The sequence below is a fragment of the Molossus molossus genome, unplaced genomic scaffold (assembly GCF_014108415.1).
Source record: "Molossus molossus isolate mMolMol1 unplaced genomic scaffold, mMolMol1.p scaffold_m16_p_7, whole genome shotgun sequence".
NCBI lineage: Eukaryota > Metazoa > Chordata > Mammalia > Chiroptera > Molossidae > Molossus > Molossus molossus.
In genome coordinates, this window is record NW_023425401.1 from 9,310,192 (window position 1) to 9,324,595 (window position 14,404).

Genomic DNA, 14,404 nt, shown 5'->3' on the forward strand with positions numbered 1-14,404 from the left:
TAGAACAAGGATATACCAGCCATACCTACCCCTGAGTTACTGAGGTGGTGTTTGTGAAAGCCCACTGGACTTTCACAATAGCCAAAAGGCAGAAGCAACCCAAGTGGCCATGGACGAATGAGTTAGATAAACAAAATGTGGCAGAGACGTACAATGGAATACTATCGGCCTTAAAAAGTAAGGAAACTCTAAAACACGCTAGCGTGGATGAGCCTCCTGGACATCATGCTAAGTGAAACAGGCCGAGGGTAGTCAGGCTCACAGGGAGAAGAATGGTGGCTGCCAGGGCTGGGAGGAGGAGGAAACGGGGATTAGTACAGTTTCAGTTTTGCAGGATGAAGAATCTTGGACATGCGTTGTACACAACTGTTAATGTACTCAACACTACTGGACTGTATGCTTAAAAATGGTTAAGATGGTAAAATTTATCTGTATTTCACCACGATTAAAAATAAAAACTTTTAGCCCTGGCCGGTTGGGCTCAGCAGTTAGAGTGCTGGCCTGTGGACCAACGAGTTGCGGGTTCGGTTCCAGCCAAGGGCACGTACTGGTTGCGATTCGTCCCAGGCCCTGGTTGGGGTCATGCAGAGGCAGCCCCTCTATGTGTCCCTTTCATGTCCATGTTTCTCTCTCTGTCTCTCTTCCTCTATCTCCCTCCCACTCTATCTGAACAAAAATGGAAAAAAGTCCTCAGGTGAGGATAAAAAAATTAATTAAAACTTTTAGTTAAAAAAGGGAATATATTAGTACATTAACACAATACTTAGCACATAGTAAGCGCTCAATAAATGTTAGCCTTTGGTATGGTTTTTACACTTTTCATGATTTCTTAAACCTAAAATGAAGAAAAAAAAACAAAAAGTCTTTCAATGTGTAAATAGCTAAAAAAACAAAACAAGCCCTGGCCGGTTTGGCTCAGCAGTTAGAGCATCGGCCTGAGGTCCAGAGAGACCTGGGTTTGGTTCCCGCTAAGGGCATGTACCTTGGTTGCAGTTTCTCCCCGGCCCTGGTTGGTCGTGCAGGTGGCAGCCACTCGATATGTCCCTTTCATGTCGATGTTTCTCTCTCTCTCTTCCTCTCTCTCCCTCCCACTCTACCTGAACAAAAAGTGGAAAAATGTCCTCGGGTGAGGATTTAAAAAAAGAAAAAAAACTGTGACACATTCATACCACGGAATAAAACTCAGCAATTTTTAAAAACAAAATAACAACTTGGATGGCTCTAAAGGGCTGAGTGAAATAACACACCCAATCCCAAAAGGTCACCTACTGAACAACTCCGTTTCTTTTTAGCTGTTGTTAATCCTCACCCAAGGATATTTTTCCATTGATTTTAAATAGAGTGAAAGGGAGAGAGTGAGAGAAACACTGATGTGAGAAAGAGACACATCAATTGGTTGCCTGCCCCAAGACCCAGGTATGGAACCTGCAACCCAGGTAGGTGCCCTTGACCAGGAACTGAACCCGAAACCCTTCAGCCCTCACACCAATGCTCTAACCGCTGAGCCAAACCAGACAGGGTTTAAACAATCCATTTCTATAACATTTTCAAAATGATAAAACTGAACTGATGGGGAACAGATAGATTACTGGTTGCAGGGCCAGGAGAGGGTGTGGCTTTCACAGGCTAGAGCAAGGAAATTTCTTTGAGATGATGAAAAGCTCTGTAATCTGACATTGGTGATGGTTTCAGGGGATAATTTTAATTTCTCAGAACTATATGCCGAAAATAAAAATGTATGGGATGTAAAACCTGGTGAAATTGAAGTAAGATCTGTATACTATTGTACGAATACAAATTTAATGGTTTTGATCATTGTTATCATTGGGAAGCCACTATTATTGCAACTTCTATGTGAGTATAAAATTATTTCAAAATGACAAGTTTAAAGAAACAAACTACTTTAAAAAAGAATAAAGGGCCCTGGCTGGTTTTGCTCAGTGGTTAGAGCATCAGCCTGCGGTCCAGAGAGACCCGGGTTCAGTTCCCGCTAAGGGCACGTACCTCGGTTGCAGTTTGTCCCCGGCCCTGGTTGGGTCGTGTGGGTGGCAACCACTCGATGTGTCCCTTTCACGTCGATGTTTCTCTCTCTCTCTCCCTCCCACTCTATCTGAACAAAATATCGGGAAAATGTCCTCGGGTGAGGATTAGAAAAAAGAAGAAAAACTCCATCCCAGGCCATGATAAAAGTGAAAAAAATACAAAGCAGAAAACTTGATGAGTTTTAATATACATGCGAGGGCTTCTGAAAAACATGTGCACCGCTCATTATTACTAATGGAGCCATCTAACCACACAGGTTGCTGGATAACTAAACCTCAAATCTGGCAACAAGTATTCAAAAAATGTAATGAACACTTTTATTACACTTTCATTGAAGTTTTTATTTGAGAAGGAAGTAACAGTATTTAATAACTGCCATATATTCTCAGCATGTACTCCAGATACATCGGAGATTCATAAAATGCCATACTTATTGGACTACCGGGATGAAGATACATCATTCTCTTGCAGCCCAGAACAGGATATTACTCAAATTCAACACCCCTCAGTGATTCACTAGGCGGACTCACAGCACTCAGCATATAGTCAGCATTGGGGCTATGATTTATCTCAGAGAAAGGATACAAAGCATAATCAGGAAAGGGAAAAGGTGCACGGGGTGGGGAGAGGGGCGTCATCTGGAGGAAACCAAGCACAAGCTTCCCAGCTGGAAGGACTGGGCTCTAGGTCAGAGGTAAGGGAGAAGAGAGGAGTCAGCCAGGAAACTAAACAGGGGCACCCAATGAGATCAAAGGAAAACCAGGATTGCTATCTGGAGGGAAATGAGAAAAAGTATATCTAGAAAAAGGGAGTGACCAGCATTATGGAATGCTGTTGATACATCATAAAGAATAAGCCCCGCCAGTGTGGCTCAGTGGTTGAGCATCGACCCATGCACCTTCCTCTCTCTCCCTCCCTCCCACTCTATCTGAAGATAAATAGAAAAATATCCTCAGGTGAGGATTAAAAAAGAAGGTGGGAACAGTGCTAACTGAAACCTAGGTCCAACAAATGCTCGTCCTCACAAGACCACAGCTACCTTACTTCAAACCAATTGACTTTCATCCCAGGGCAAAGCACAGGTAATGCATAGCAAATCTGTGTAAATTACATTACATCCAAATCCTGCATATTGGTTCCCCCATGTTCCAGATGGTACAGTGTACCACTGTGGGCAATAATGTTTTTTTAATTGAGGAGAGAGAGAGAGAAACACTGATTTGTTCTTCCACTTATTCATGTATTCATTGGTTGCTTCTTGTATGTGCCCTCCAGACTGGGGATCAAACCCACCCCCTTGGCATATTGGAACAACGCTCCAACCAACGGAGCAACCCGACCAGGGCAACAATAATTTATTAGATAAGGACTTACATCTTTAAAAAGTTAGTGAACAACAGGAAAAGCAACAACTGGGGCTGATGGTCAGTATCTAGTACTTGTTTCCGAACTGCCTCCCCCTGATTTCAGAAACAGAAGCAAAGGAAGGCGCACAGCCCACTCCCAAAAGATTGAGAAATCACAACGCTCATCTGTGCTAAGTTGGCATATCATTCATTTCCTTTCCAAAAATTGGTGAATTTTAAAATGACAACTTAGCTGCAAGGCAATGGATGTTAAAGGGGAGATCCTTTCCACTTTGGCCTCAAAGATGGGTTTGATGGCAGTCTGAACAACTCAGGTTGCTAGGTACCCTGTTTGAATGAAGTGCTGCCACACGCCACAGCGTGGATGGACCTTGAAAACATTGCACTAAGAGAAAGAAGCCAGTCACCAAAGACCACATATTTTATGATTCCATTTATACAAAGTGTACCGACTAGGCAAATCTATAGAGACAGAAAGTAAATTAATGGTTGCTTAGGTCTGATGCGGATGAGAGCACAGGAGGTGAAGAGTGAAGCTTTCCTTTTGAGTGATGAAAATATTCAAAAATTGCAATTGCACATATCTGAGACCATACCAAAAAAAAACAAAAAACCCACTGAATTGTACATATTAAATGGGTGAATTGTATGGTGTATGAATTACATTTCAATAAGGCTGTTATTTTTAAAAGAATAGTGTTGGATACACAAGAGGTTGTTTTACCTTTCTTTAGGCTTTTGTTTATGTTTAAAATTTCCCATAATGGCCTCCTTGGCCAATGTAGCTCAGTTGGTTGGGTGTCATCCCATGCACCAAGAGGTAGCCCGTTCGATTCTCAGTCATGGCACATGTTCTAGTTGCAGGCTCAATGCCCAGTAGGGGGCATGCAGGAGGCAGCTCATGAATGTTTTTCTCTCACATCGATGTTTCTCTCTCTACCTCTCCTTCCTTTTCTCTCTCTCTCTCTAAAATCAATAAAAACATATTTTTAATGTTCCCATAAAAAAAATAATAAAATTAAGTTTCACCATTTTTTTAATCAACACCCAAGGATAGATTTCCTTTTTTTTTTTTTTTCAGACACAGAGGGAGGGAGGGATAGAGAGAGAAGGAGAGAGAGAGAAACATGGATGTGAGAGAGACATATGACTAGTTGCCTCCCGCACGACCCAACCAGGGCTGGGGACCAAACTGCAACCAAGATACATGCCCTTGACTGGAATCAAATCCATGACTCCTTGGTCTGCAGGTCGATGCTCAAACCACTGAGCCAAACCAGCCAGAGCAAGTTTCACTTTTTTTTTTTTAATCCTCACCCAAGGACATTTTTGCATTTATCTTCAGATAGAGCAGGAGGCAAGGAGGGAGAAAAAGAGAGAGAGAAACATCAATGTGGGAGAGACACATCGACCTGTTGCCACCCACACGAACCCAACCAGGGCCAGGAACAAACTGCAATCAAGGTACTTGACTTAGTGGGAACCAAACCCAGGACTCTCTGGTCCGCAGGCTGATGCTCTAACTGCTGAGCCAAACCAGCAAGGGCAAGTTTTACTTTTTTTTATTAAGGGTATTTGGGCCATATTTCCCATTGTAACAGAAGAAAATAGGTTAGCACATTAAATTGAGATGGTCAGCAAAATAAATTCTACCCTCCCTCCTAGAAGAACAACCCACCACATTGAGAAAAAGAAAAACTAGCCATAAATAAAATGCTAATTCATTTTCCAAGCTCAGAAAGATACAGGCCTTGACTTCAGGGTAGTAAGGTAAGCAGTGGGTAGAGGAAGTCAGTTACTTATAGATTAGGAAGAAGGAAGATAAAGAAAAATATTACCCGGCCAATGTGGCTCACTAGTTGAGCATCAACCCATGCACCAAGAGGTCGCTAGTTTGATTCCTGGTCAGAGCACATGCCCAGGTTGTGGGCCCAGTCACCAGTAGGGGGCATGCAGGGGACAGCCAATCAATATTCTCTCTCATCAATGTTTCTATCTCTCTCTAAAATCAATAAAGAAAAAATATTTTTTTAAAGAAAGAAAAATATTAACGGCATTTTTCAATCATGAAACCTCACTTTTCCATTACAAAAACAAAAAGTATTCCATGCCCCGCCGGTGTGGCTCAGTGGTTGAGCATCGACCCATGCACCAAGAGGTAGCCAGTTCCATTCCCCGTCAGGACACATGCCCAGGTTGTGGGCCAAATCCCCAGTGGGGAGCATGCAGGAGGTGGCAAATCGATGTTCTCTCTCATTGATGTTTCTCTCTCTCTCTCCCTCTCACTCGCTCTCGCTCTAAAATCAATAAAGAAAAAAAAAGTGTGAAACTTTTTAAATTACTATATACTATTGAAATTGATTTTTTCCCCTTCAGTGAATGTTTCTATCAATAAGTTGTACCATATCCCTGGCCAGTTTTGCTCAGTAGTTAGAGCATCGGCTCACAAACCGAAGAGTTTTGGGTTCGATTCACGGTCAAGGGCATGTACCTGGGTTGCAGGTTTGATCCCTGGCCCTGGTGAGGGCTATGAGGGAGGCAAAAAAATCAATGTATCTCTCTTGCATCGATGTTTATCTTTTTCATTTCTTTTTCTCTCTCTCTCTTCTTCCCTCCCTCCCACTCTCTCTAAAAATCAATGGAAAAGTATCCTCCAGTGAGGATTAACAAAAATAAAATAAAGTAAGTTATACCATGAACATAAGTGTAATTATAATTTAAGGACATTACATGACATGAAAAATCCCTTAAATTCTCATTAATTCCTTATAAATTATTTGCAAATCTTTAAAAGTTTTTTAATTCTTCTAAAAAATGGTTCAGTCTATTCACACACATACACACACACACACACACACACACCTACCACCAATTATTCTCTACATATTTCTATTGAGAAAATCTCTCCCTCACTCTTGCCGGTTTGGCTCAGCGGTTAGAGCGTCAGCCTGCAGTCCAGATAGACCCAGGTTCAGTTCCCGCTAAGGGCACGTACCTCGGTTGCAGTTTGTCCCCGGCCCTGGGTGGGTCGTGCGGGAGGCAGCCACTCGATGTGTCCCTTTCACGTCGATGTTTCTCTCTCTCTCCCTCCCACTCTATCTGACCAAAAAATGGGAAAAATGTCCTCGAATGAGGATTTTAAAAAAAAGAAAAGAAAATCTCTCCCTCTCTGAAAGCTGGCAGACTTTAGTTAAGACCCATAGTTCCACATTGTGCATGTGTGTGATATGGTTTTATTTTTTTAGGTAAAAGTGAGATAGGAAAAAAAAATCCCCCACTGAATTTCTCCAGAAAATCTGAGTCAGCTGCAGGACTTGATTGGGGAAGGGAGCTGCTAGTCAGGTCAGTTCACTGAAACTGCTGTGGTCTGCAAAGTAAAGAGAGAAGGCGAAGCAATAATCCTATTGCAAGAAGGAATTAGGGGGTATTAGTACATGCATCCCACTTCACTCATAGGCTGAGAACTGCTTTGCCCATGTGCTCACAAGACCTGTTGAAGTGTCACAGGAGGAGGATGCTCGTGTACCACGTGACATTCCTGAACGGAATCTAAAAATTCTTACCACCCTTTCTCGAAAAATGTTCACAGGATCTCACACATACTGTGGTGGTACTTGTGTTTTGTTCTGTTTTCAACGCAAACATCCTTCTTGAGAAACCTATCACCCTATATCCCCGCAAACCATTACATGGCATCCAAGGGTCAATCTTGCCCACAAAATAAAAATCAGGAAGGGTATTCATGCATCCGATGTTTCATACCAGACATCCCTTCTTACCTGATGCCGAATCAGGTGGGTCCTGCCCTACCTCGCTTCGAACTCTTTCCGCAGATTTCCCTTTAAGAATGCCTGCCGGGTCCCAGGGCTCGAACGACGAGAGCAAGAGCGGAGGGTGCAGAGAAAAGCAACCCTTACCGCACTACTCCCTCTCGTTCTCCTGCTCCAACTTCTTCCACGTCCCGGGCAAGGAGAGAGCCTCACCAGGTGGCACCACCAGCTCCACAGAGTTGGAGGAATCACCCCAAGGAGCCTCTCTGCATCCCTTCTCTGTCACCCCCGAAGACAAGCAGGGGACACGGCATCAATCCCTTGGAAGAGACCAGGCAGGCAAGAACGGCAGGTCCTGCTGCTCACGAAGAGGAGGAAATGATGAAGAAGGCAGTGAGGGAGATGTAGCAGAAAAAGGACAGCAGCGGCTGAAGGGACACCTCCCCACTCGTGCCTAACTCCAAGCCTTCTTCGCCCTGTTGTCATAGCACTTTACAACGAACGCTACTGCGCAAGTCAGAAGGTTAAGCCCCGGTGCCTTCTGGGGGTTGTAGTCCAGGGTGGCTAAGGAGGACGGGAATAAGGGTCTTTTTCTGAGTAGGCGGTGCTTGGAATCAGATTTCTAGTGGGCGGGGCTGAAATGAACCACTGCCCGTTGCTCATTGGCAGAGAAAGATCATTAATTAAATTTCTTTTTCAGTCTTTGGACAGTTCCTGGAACGGTGCTGGGAGGAAGACCCGCCACTAGCCACCACTAGGGACTCAGGCCACGCCCTCCCGCCTTCCCGCTCCTTCTCTGACCGCGCCCCGCGACGCTCGTGGGTGGGGCTTTCTGCGGGGATGGGGTTCTGGGCTTTGGGGTGGCCACATCTTTTCCAGCCGTAGCCCACGTGGCTGGGTGCATAGACTGGGCAAAGTGGCCCGGATGGGCGTAGGGGTGGTGCTGGAAGACCCCAGGGAGGAAAACCAAGATCATGGAGACTGGGGCAATGGGTGCTTGTTTTTCCCTACTGGAACTGGTGCCGCTATAAAGTTATATGTACGTGGCTGCTGACTACATGTGCTAAATATTCTCTTTAGTATATACGTTGGACTGGATTTCCTGGTATATAAGTATGAAAATGTTGAACTTTATAATTGAACACAACGATAACGCGAATTTTTCAAACTTTTTTCCATCTTTCAACTGATTGTCGATTGTCAATTCAACACCAACAGAATCCCCAATAGGGGTGTGGTGAAGCAGGAAACTTTATTCAGGGCAAGCAGGCAATTGTGATACAGCACAGCTGTAGAACAGCGCGATGGTGTTACAACTCAACTATGAAGTCGCACAGCTGCAGCACAGAGGCAGCCAGCCCTGGGAGATGCTCCAGAGATGGCTTCAGCTTCAGCACAGGAAATACAGCCTTCTGGGGAAAGGGGAAAAGTGCGTCTCCAATCCAGAGAGGAGCTGATTTACATAGAAGTCCCGCTTCTCCTTGGTTTGCCCATCCTGACGCAACTGAGGACTCCAAATTCTGACAGTTTGGTCCAAAAAGAACTGTTCTGATTGGTTAAAATAGAGCTCTGAATGGTCAGGGATATAGCTGCAGAGCTCTGATTAAGCAGGGAGTGTCTCAGCCCTATGGGTTGAACTAGGATTCCAAGAACTCCTTTATAAAGGCTGGTTCAGATGGCAGGAGCACAGTGTAGGCAGTCAGCTCAGTGATGAAGGCAGATTCATTGCAGGCTTCTGTCTGAAGTTGGCTGGCCTGAGAGATCGGCCCCTATTAGAAACAGCTGCTAGGCTCTGTTCTTGTTTCTGGTTTTTTTTGCTGTTGTTTTCGTTTTTGTTTTTGAATCCAGTTAGCCACCAGGAGCTCTTTCTTAGTAAGTGTCTTCTTTCTCAGGGTCCACACATCTTTGCTTTCAAAGTCATTGTAGGTATATACCTTCAAACTTTTGTTTTTGTTTTTTTCACTGGATTTTAGCTTACACTTTAAAATACCTGTTTTTCACTACCAATTCACATTACCGCTAGAAAATGTGATTCTAAAGTATTACTTTTCTTTATTTAATATGTTTTTATAATTATTATTATAATTTAGAGAGAGACAGAAAACATGATCTGCTGCCTCCTGCACGCCCCCCCCACACACACACACACACACTGGGGATCAAGCCAGAAACCCATGCATGTGCCCCAACCAGGAATCTAACTGAGACCTCTCAGTCCATGGGACCACGCTCAATCCACGGAGCCACACCAGGTGGGCAAGTATTACTTTTCTTAAAGATAAAAGAATTTAATGAAAAGCATTAATTTTTAATACTTTCATATTATTAAACCATCACAACATTGAATATAAAATATGAAAATGTAAATTATTTGAACTGCCAATAATAAAAGTTTAGGCAAATTATAAAAACTATTCCCCAGTTAAAATTCAAGTTATTGAAATATTTCGACTTGAATAAAGTTCAAAATATCGACAAGAAAAAGTCTTTAAAAACATACTATTTGATATAATTCTTGTAAGAAAAAAATATGGAAAAATACTGGACGGAATTTTCACAAAAATATTTATAGTCACTATTATTAAGTGGATCTGCTTCTCCTTAATTGTAAAATAGGAATAATGAACTCGTTACCCCAATAATTCAATACAAATTTTTTAAATAAAATTAGAATGATACGTAAGGGCAGTAACAGTACTTAAGTTTTTAAAAATTAAAACAACTCTTATTAAGGGCTTAACTCCATGACGCGCACATAAAAAGCACTCCATGTATATTAGCTTTTCATGTCCAGTACCCAAACCTTGTCTAAGTATAATAAACACTGACTTTGTTTCAACCAGGAACCCCCTGCTCTAGAGAATTCCTATGAAGAAACTTCCTTTCTTCAAAACTGGATGAATCCTGTAACTTGTACGAGCAGCTCGTGTCTGTCTAGCCCCTCGGAGATACAAAGACGACCTGCACAGGGTCCCTGACGCGGCGAGGGGAGGCGCCAGCACTCGAGGTCCTCGGGCGGCAGGGAAGGGCTCCCCGGTGGTACCGGCGGCACCCTCAGCACTAGGCCGCCGCCAGGGGGCGCGCTCCGAAACCCGCACCCAGCGGCCAGGCGTCCCGGCCGGGTGCTCCAGCAAGGACTCAGGGCCGCGCCCGGAGCGAGGCTGCGGGCGGCGGCGGGAGGGGGCGCTGCGGGACCGGGCGGGCGCGGCGCGGAGGAAGTGTCGTCTTCGCCGCCGCCTGAGCCCCGCGGGCCGCGATGTCGTCCCGGCCGGGGCGCGGCGACCCGGGGGCCGGGGGCGCGAGGCGGGCGCGGGAGCCGCCCGAGCAGGAGCTGCAGCGGCACCGGGAGCAGAAGCGGCGGCGACACGACGCGCAGCAGCTGCAGCAGCTCAAGCACCTGGAGTCCTTGTGAGTCCCCGCCACCCGGGCTCCTGCGAGGAATGGGCGCCGCGTGGGCGCGTCAGGCGGGGTCCTCGGAGACCCGCGAGGGTGCAGGCGGCCCGGCTGCCGGTACCGATCCCGGGCGGCGCGCACTCGCCTTGCAGCCGCCCCTGCAGCCGCCCCTCGGCGGGAGGGAGGTCAGTGCGCGGCGCCCTGGGGCCGCCTGGGCCAGGAAGGAGCGCAGGCCCCGCCCCCAGGGTGTGGGGCGCTCCCGGGGTGGGGGCGTGGGGGGCGCTGAGCTGCGGCTGCCCACGTGCCGCGCTGGGAGTTCGGCTGAGAGCTCTGTCCCGCGCTCACTCTGGATTTGGGGACTAAATGCACGAGAAGTGCGCTTTGGTCCCTGCCCTTTCAGGGTGTTCAGGTCACAGGGCCCACTATGGACCGGATACAATCTTTTCATCTTCTGTTACGAAGGGAAGAGAAAACGTAGTCCTGTAAGGTTGGTGCGGAAAGAGAATAAACCCTGGTGAGGGACTTGTCCCTAACTACCGGGAAGGTGGTGTCAGGTAGCAGGGAGTGAAGACTTGCTCTCTAGTCCTGAGGACTTTTACCAGGATTAAGGGTGGACGCTACAAAGAGGACGATCCCTCCACCCTGTGCCCCATCCCATGCTCCGGTTCTGTCACCCCAGTGTTCCTGGGCTGCCAGGATAACAGAATGGGGGGAGGGGGCCGTGTATATGTGGCAGCTTCATCCCTGCCTTCCAGCCCCATAGGGGCCAGCTGCAGAAACAGTTGGACTGGAGTATACTTACTTGAGGACTCTTCCCAAAGAAATCCCACCCCAGCATTCAAAAATCCAAAGTGTATTTTTAAGTACTTGGCAAAATAAAGATTTCTTCCCCATGCCCACTTGGAAAGATAATTTTTCCTTCTCATCCAAATTTAGTCTTCATACAGCTCACAGCAACTTATTCCAATCTGAATGATCAAGTCGTAAGGTATCACAGATGGTACAAAGTAATGGGCCTCCAACAACCTTTCTTTATTTTCTGAGGATTAAGTACAAAATAATACAGACATTTCATCTGTGATATCGCAGAAGCCAACTACATAGTAAATACACTCCTATTCCCATTTCCAATTCATTTCTTGTATCCTCACCTGAGGATACATTTAATGATTTGTATCATTAAATGAGAGAAACATTGATCAGTTACCTCCTGGTTGCCTCTGGTACACACCCCAGTGGGGGATCGAACTTGAAACTTAGGAATGTGCCCTGACTGGGAATCAAATCTTCGACCTTTTGATGTACGGGATAACACTGCAACCAACTGAGCCAGGCCAAATCTGTTATTTTTAATAGTTAAATATTCCCTTAATATTTGAGAAATATATTTTTTTAATGTGCTACATAAACTAAGAAATTGTTCAGCCCTAGGAAAAAAACATGAACCACGTGCCTTTAAATTTGTGGAAACAGTTGGAAAATGTGGTTCAGTGGTAACAGCATCGGCCGTGGACCAATGAGTCGCAGGTTCAATTCCAGGTCAACAATAGTACCTCAGTTGCAATGGCAACCACTGGATGTGTCCCTCTCACATCAGTGTTTCTCTCTCTGTCTCCCTTCCTCTCTCTGCCTCCCACTCTATCTGAACAAAACTGGGAAAATATCCTCGGGTGAGGATTAAAAGAAAAAAGAAAAAAACAGTTGAAAAATGCACTTTTTAGGGAAGGCCATTGCTAATAATAATAGATTTCAAAATAATGCAGTTCCATCACGTTGCTTTTCCATCTAGGAAAAAACATTTACATACATACTTACATAAGGAGTTTGGATCTTAGCTTGTTTGGCCATATGTTATTTGTACAGCTCCTATGGCAAAAAGAAAGTACTTTTGTTGTCGACTAAAAATATCAGCTAGGTGTTTCGTCACCAAAAAGGATTTACATGGCATCCACGTGCGCACTCTGGCCTGCGTGCCAGGAGCAGGGGTCTTTACATACGAGAAGATGGAATTAAGGGAAAGGGAAGTTAGAACCGCAGAGCTTTATTATAAACATAGTTCTCTCTGTCGGTTCTCACCCATAGTGTCTTTGTAATTTGGAAGAGTGCCAGAGTTTCCATAAACCCTGGCTCCTCCCATAGACCCGCCCCACTTATTCCGTTTGCTTCAAGTTTTCCTTAGACTTTATCATTGGGTTACCGGATATTTACACAGACTTGACCACTTCCCTTCCAAACTCCCTTGCATATAGCACGGCATTGTTTCTGATGAGTGGCTGCTGGTGAACTGTGTCACCTTCCCAACTTGTGCAAACTGTTGTTGTGAAGGAAAGTCTGGGCCTAAGACATGCCACAGCTTTCCCCTGGAAAAAGTATTAGAAATAGCATACATAAGAAGCTAGTTCTGCCCTGGCAGGTTTGGCTTAGCAGTCAGAGCATTAGCTGGAGGACCCAAGACTGGCGGGTTCGATTCCAGCCAAGGGCGCGTACTTTGGTTATGATTCGTCCTCAGCCCTGGTCAGGGTCCTGTGGGAGGCAGCCAATCAATGTGTCTCTCTCACATCAATGCCCCCCTCCCCCCCCACCCCATCTGAAGATATTTGAAAAAATATCCTCAGGTGCTGATTTTTAAAAAAAGCTAGTTCTGCGTATACCCAGTTGTTTATTACCTAATCTTTAGGGAATAATTCCTCCTCTGTCCCATCAGAAAAGCTCTAGATCATTGATGGTGAGAACAAGCTCAGCGAAGCCTCCATCACAATCCTTATTTGGGAAGGTCTATCTAGAGGAAGCCAAAGGGAATTTTTTGTTGTTTTTTTTTATCCTCACCCGAGGACACCTTTCCATTTTTTGTTCAGATAGAGTGGGAGGGAGAGAGAGGAAGAGAGAGAGAAACATCGATGCTAAAGGGACACATCGAGTGGCTGCATCCCGCATGACCCAACCAGGGCCAGAGACAAACCGCAACCAAGGTATGTGCCCTTAGTGGGAACCAAACCCGGGTTTCCTTGGACAGCAGGCCAATGCTCTAACCGCCGAGCCAAACCAGCCAGGGCCAAAGGGAAGTTTTTCTTGCCGTAGTTTTTCATGGCATTTCTCATCCATCACCCACTGTAAAGGAAAAAACACTCCTGTGTTCCTTCTCTACACTCAAACTACACTTACAACACTCTTCTGTACTCCGGCTGTGTGGGATTTTCCAACATCACCAAGCAGTTGTCCTATTCTCAGGGGACACCCAGTAGCTGTCTTACAAATATATCTTAATTCTGACACTGTCTGTTACCAGACACCCCCTGAGTCGGAAGTGGAGGGCTGCCCCTCCTCAGCTCTTGTCAGCTTGGGAGAAGGATTCAGATGAGTGAGAGCAGTGTTGAAGCAAAGCAAGTGAATTTATTAAGAATACACTTGCCATAAAGCACAAATGGGCAGCTCAGCTAGTCTGAGCGCCCTGCCTGGTGAAGGGGTTCAAGGATTTTATACTTTTCCTCCCTATAGGTTTCTTTTTTTTTTTTTTTTTTAATAGAGCGGGAGGGAGAGAGAGAGAGAAACATCGATGTGAGAGAGACATATCAAGTGGTTGCCACCCACACGACCCCAACAGGGGCTGGGGACAAACTGCAACTGAGGTACGTGCCCCCAGCAGGAATCAAACCCGAGACTCTCCAGTCCACAGGCCAACACTCCAACAGCTGAGCCAAATCAGCCAGCACCCCCCCCCCTCGACCCCCCCATAGGTTTCAAAGCTCCCCTGCTGGATATCTTGGATGGCAGAGTAGGTTTCAAAGTACCCTTCTACATTGTTGTGGGTTATCTCAGAACATTTGTACATAT

The 14,404-nt window shown here is 45.6% G+C and overlaps 2 protein-coding genes across 16 annotated transcripts in view; one reads left to right on the plus strand and one right to left on the minus strand.

Annotated features, from left to right (window-relative positions):
• BBS9 (Bardet-Biedl syndrome 9) overlaps positions 1-7,644 on the minus strand; it is a 378,994-nt gene extending 371,350 nt beyond the window's left edge. For 2 of the 5 annotated variants that reach the window (XM_036246699.1, XM_036246698.1), the window contains exon 1: positions 7,190-7,641. The gene's annotated coding sequence lies outside the window, so the exon portion shown is untranslated. Of the gene's footprint in view, positions 1-7,189 lie in introns of all 5 variants that reach the window. The other 3 variants (XM_036246696.1, XM_036246695.1, XM_036246697.1) reach the window with 3 other exon arrangements.
• Positions 7,645-10,434: 2,790 nt separating this feature from the next.
• The window catches only part of RP9 (RP9 pre-mRNA splicing factor), a 167,758-nt gene continuing 163,788 nt past the window's right edge, over positions 10,435-14,404 (plus strand). For all 11 annotated transcript variants that reach the window (XR_004957391.1, XR_004957389.1, XR_004957388.1 and 8 more), the window contains exon 1: positions 10,435-10,588. Coding sequence is in view for 3 of the 11 variants with exons in the window: in XM_036247366.1 (XP_036103259.1) it covers positions 10,437-10,588 (152 nt within the window). In the remaining 8 variants the exon portion in view is untranslated. The remainder of the gene's footprint in view (positions 10,589-14,404) is intronic.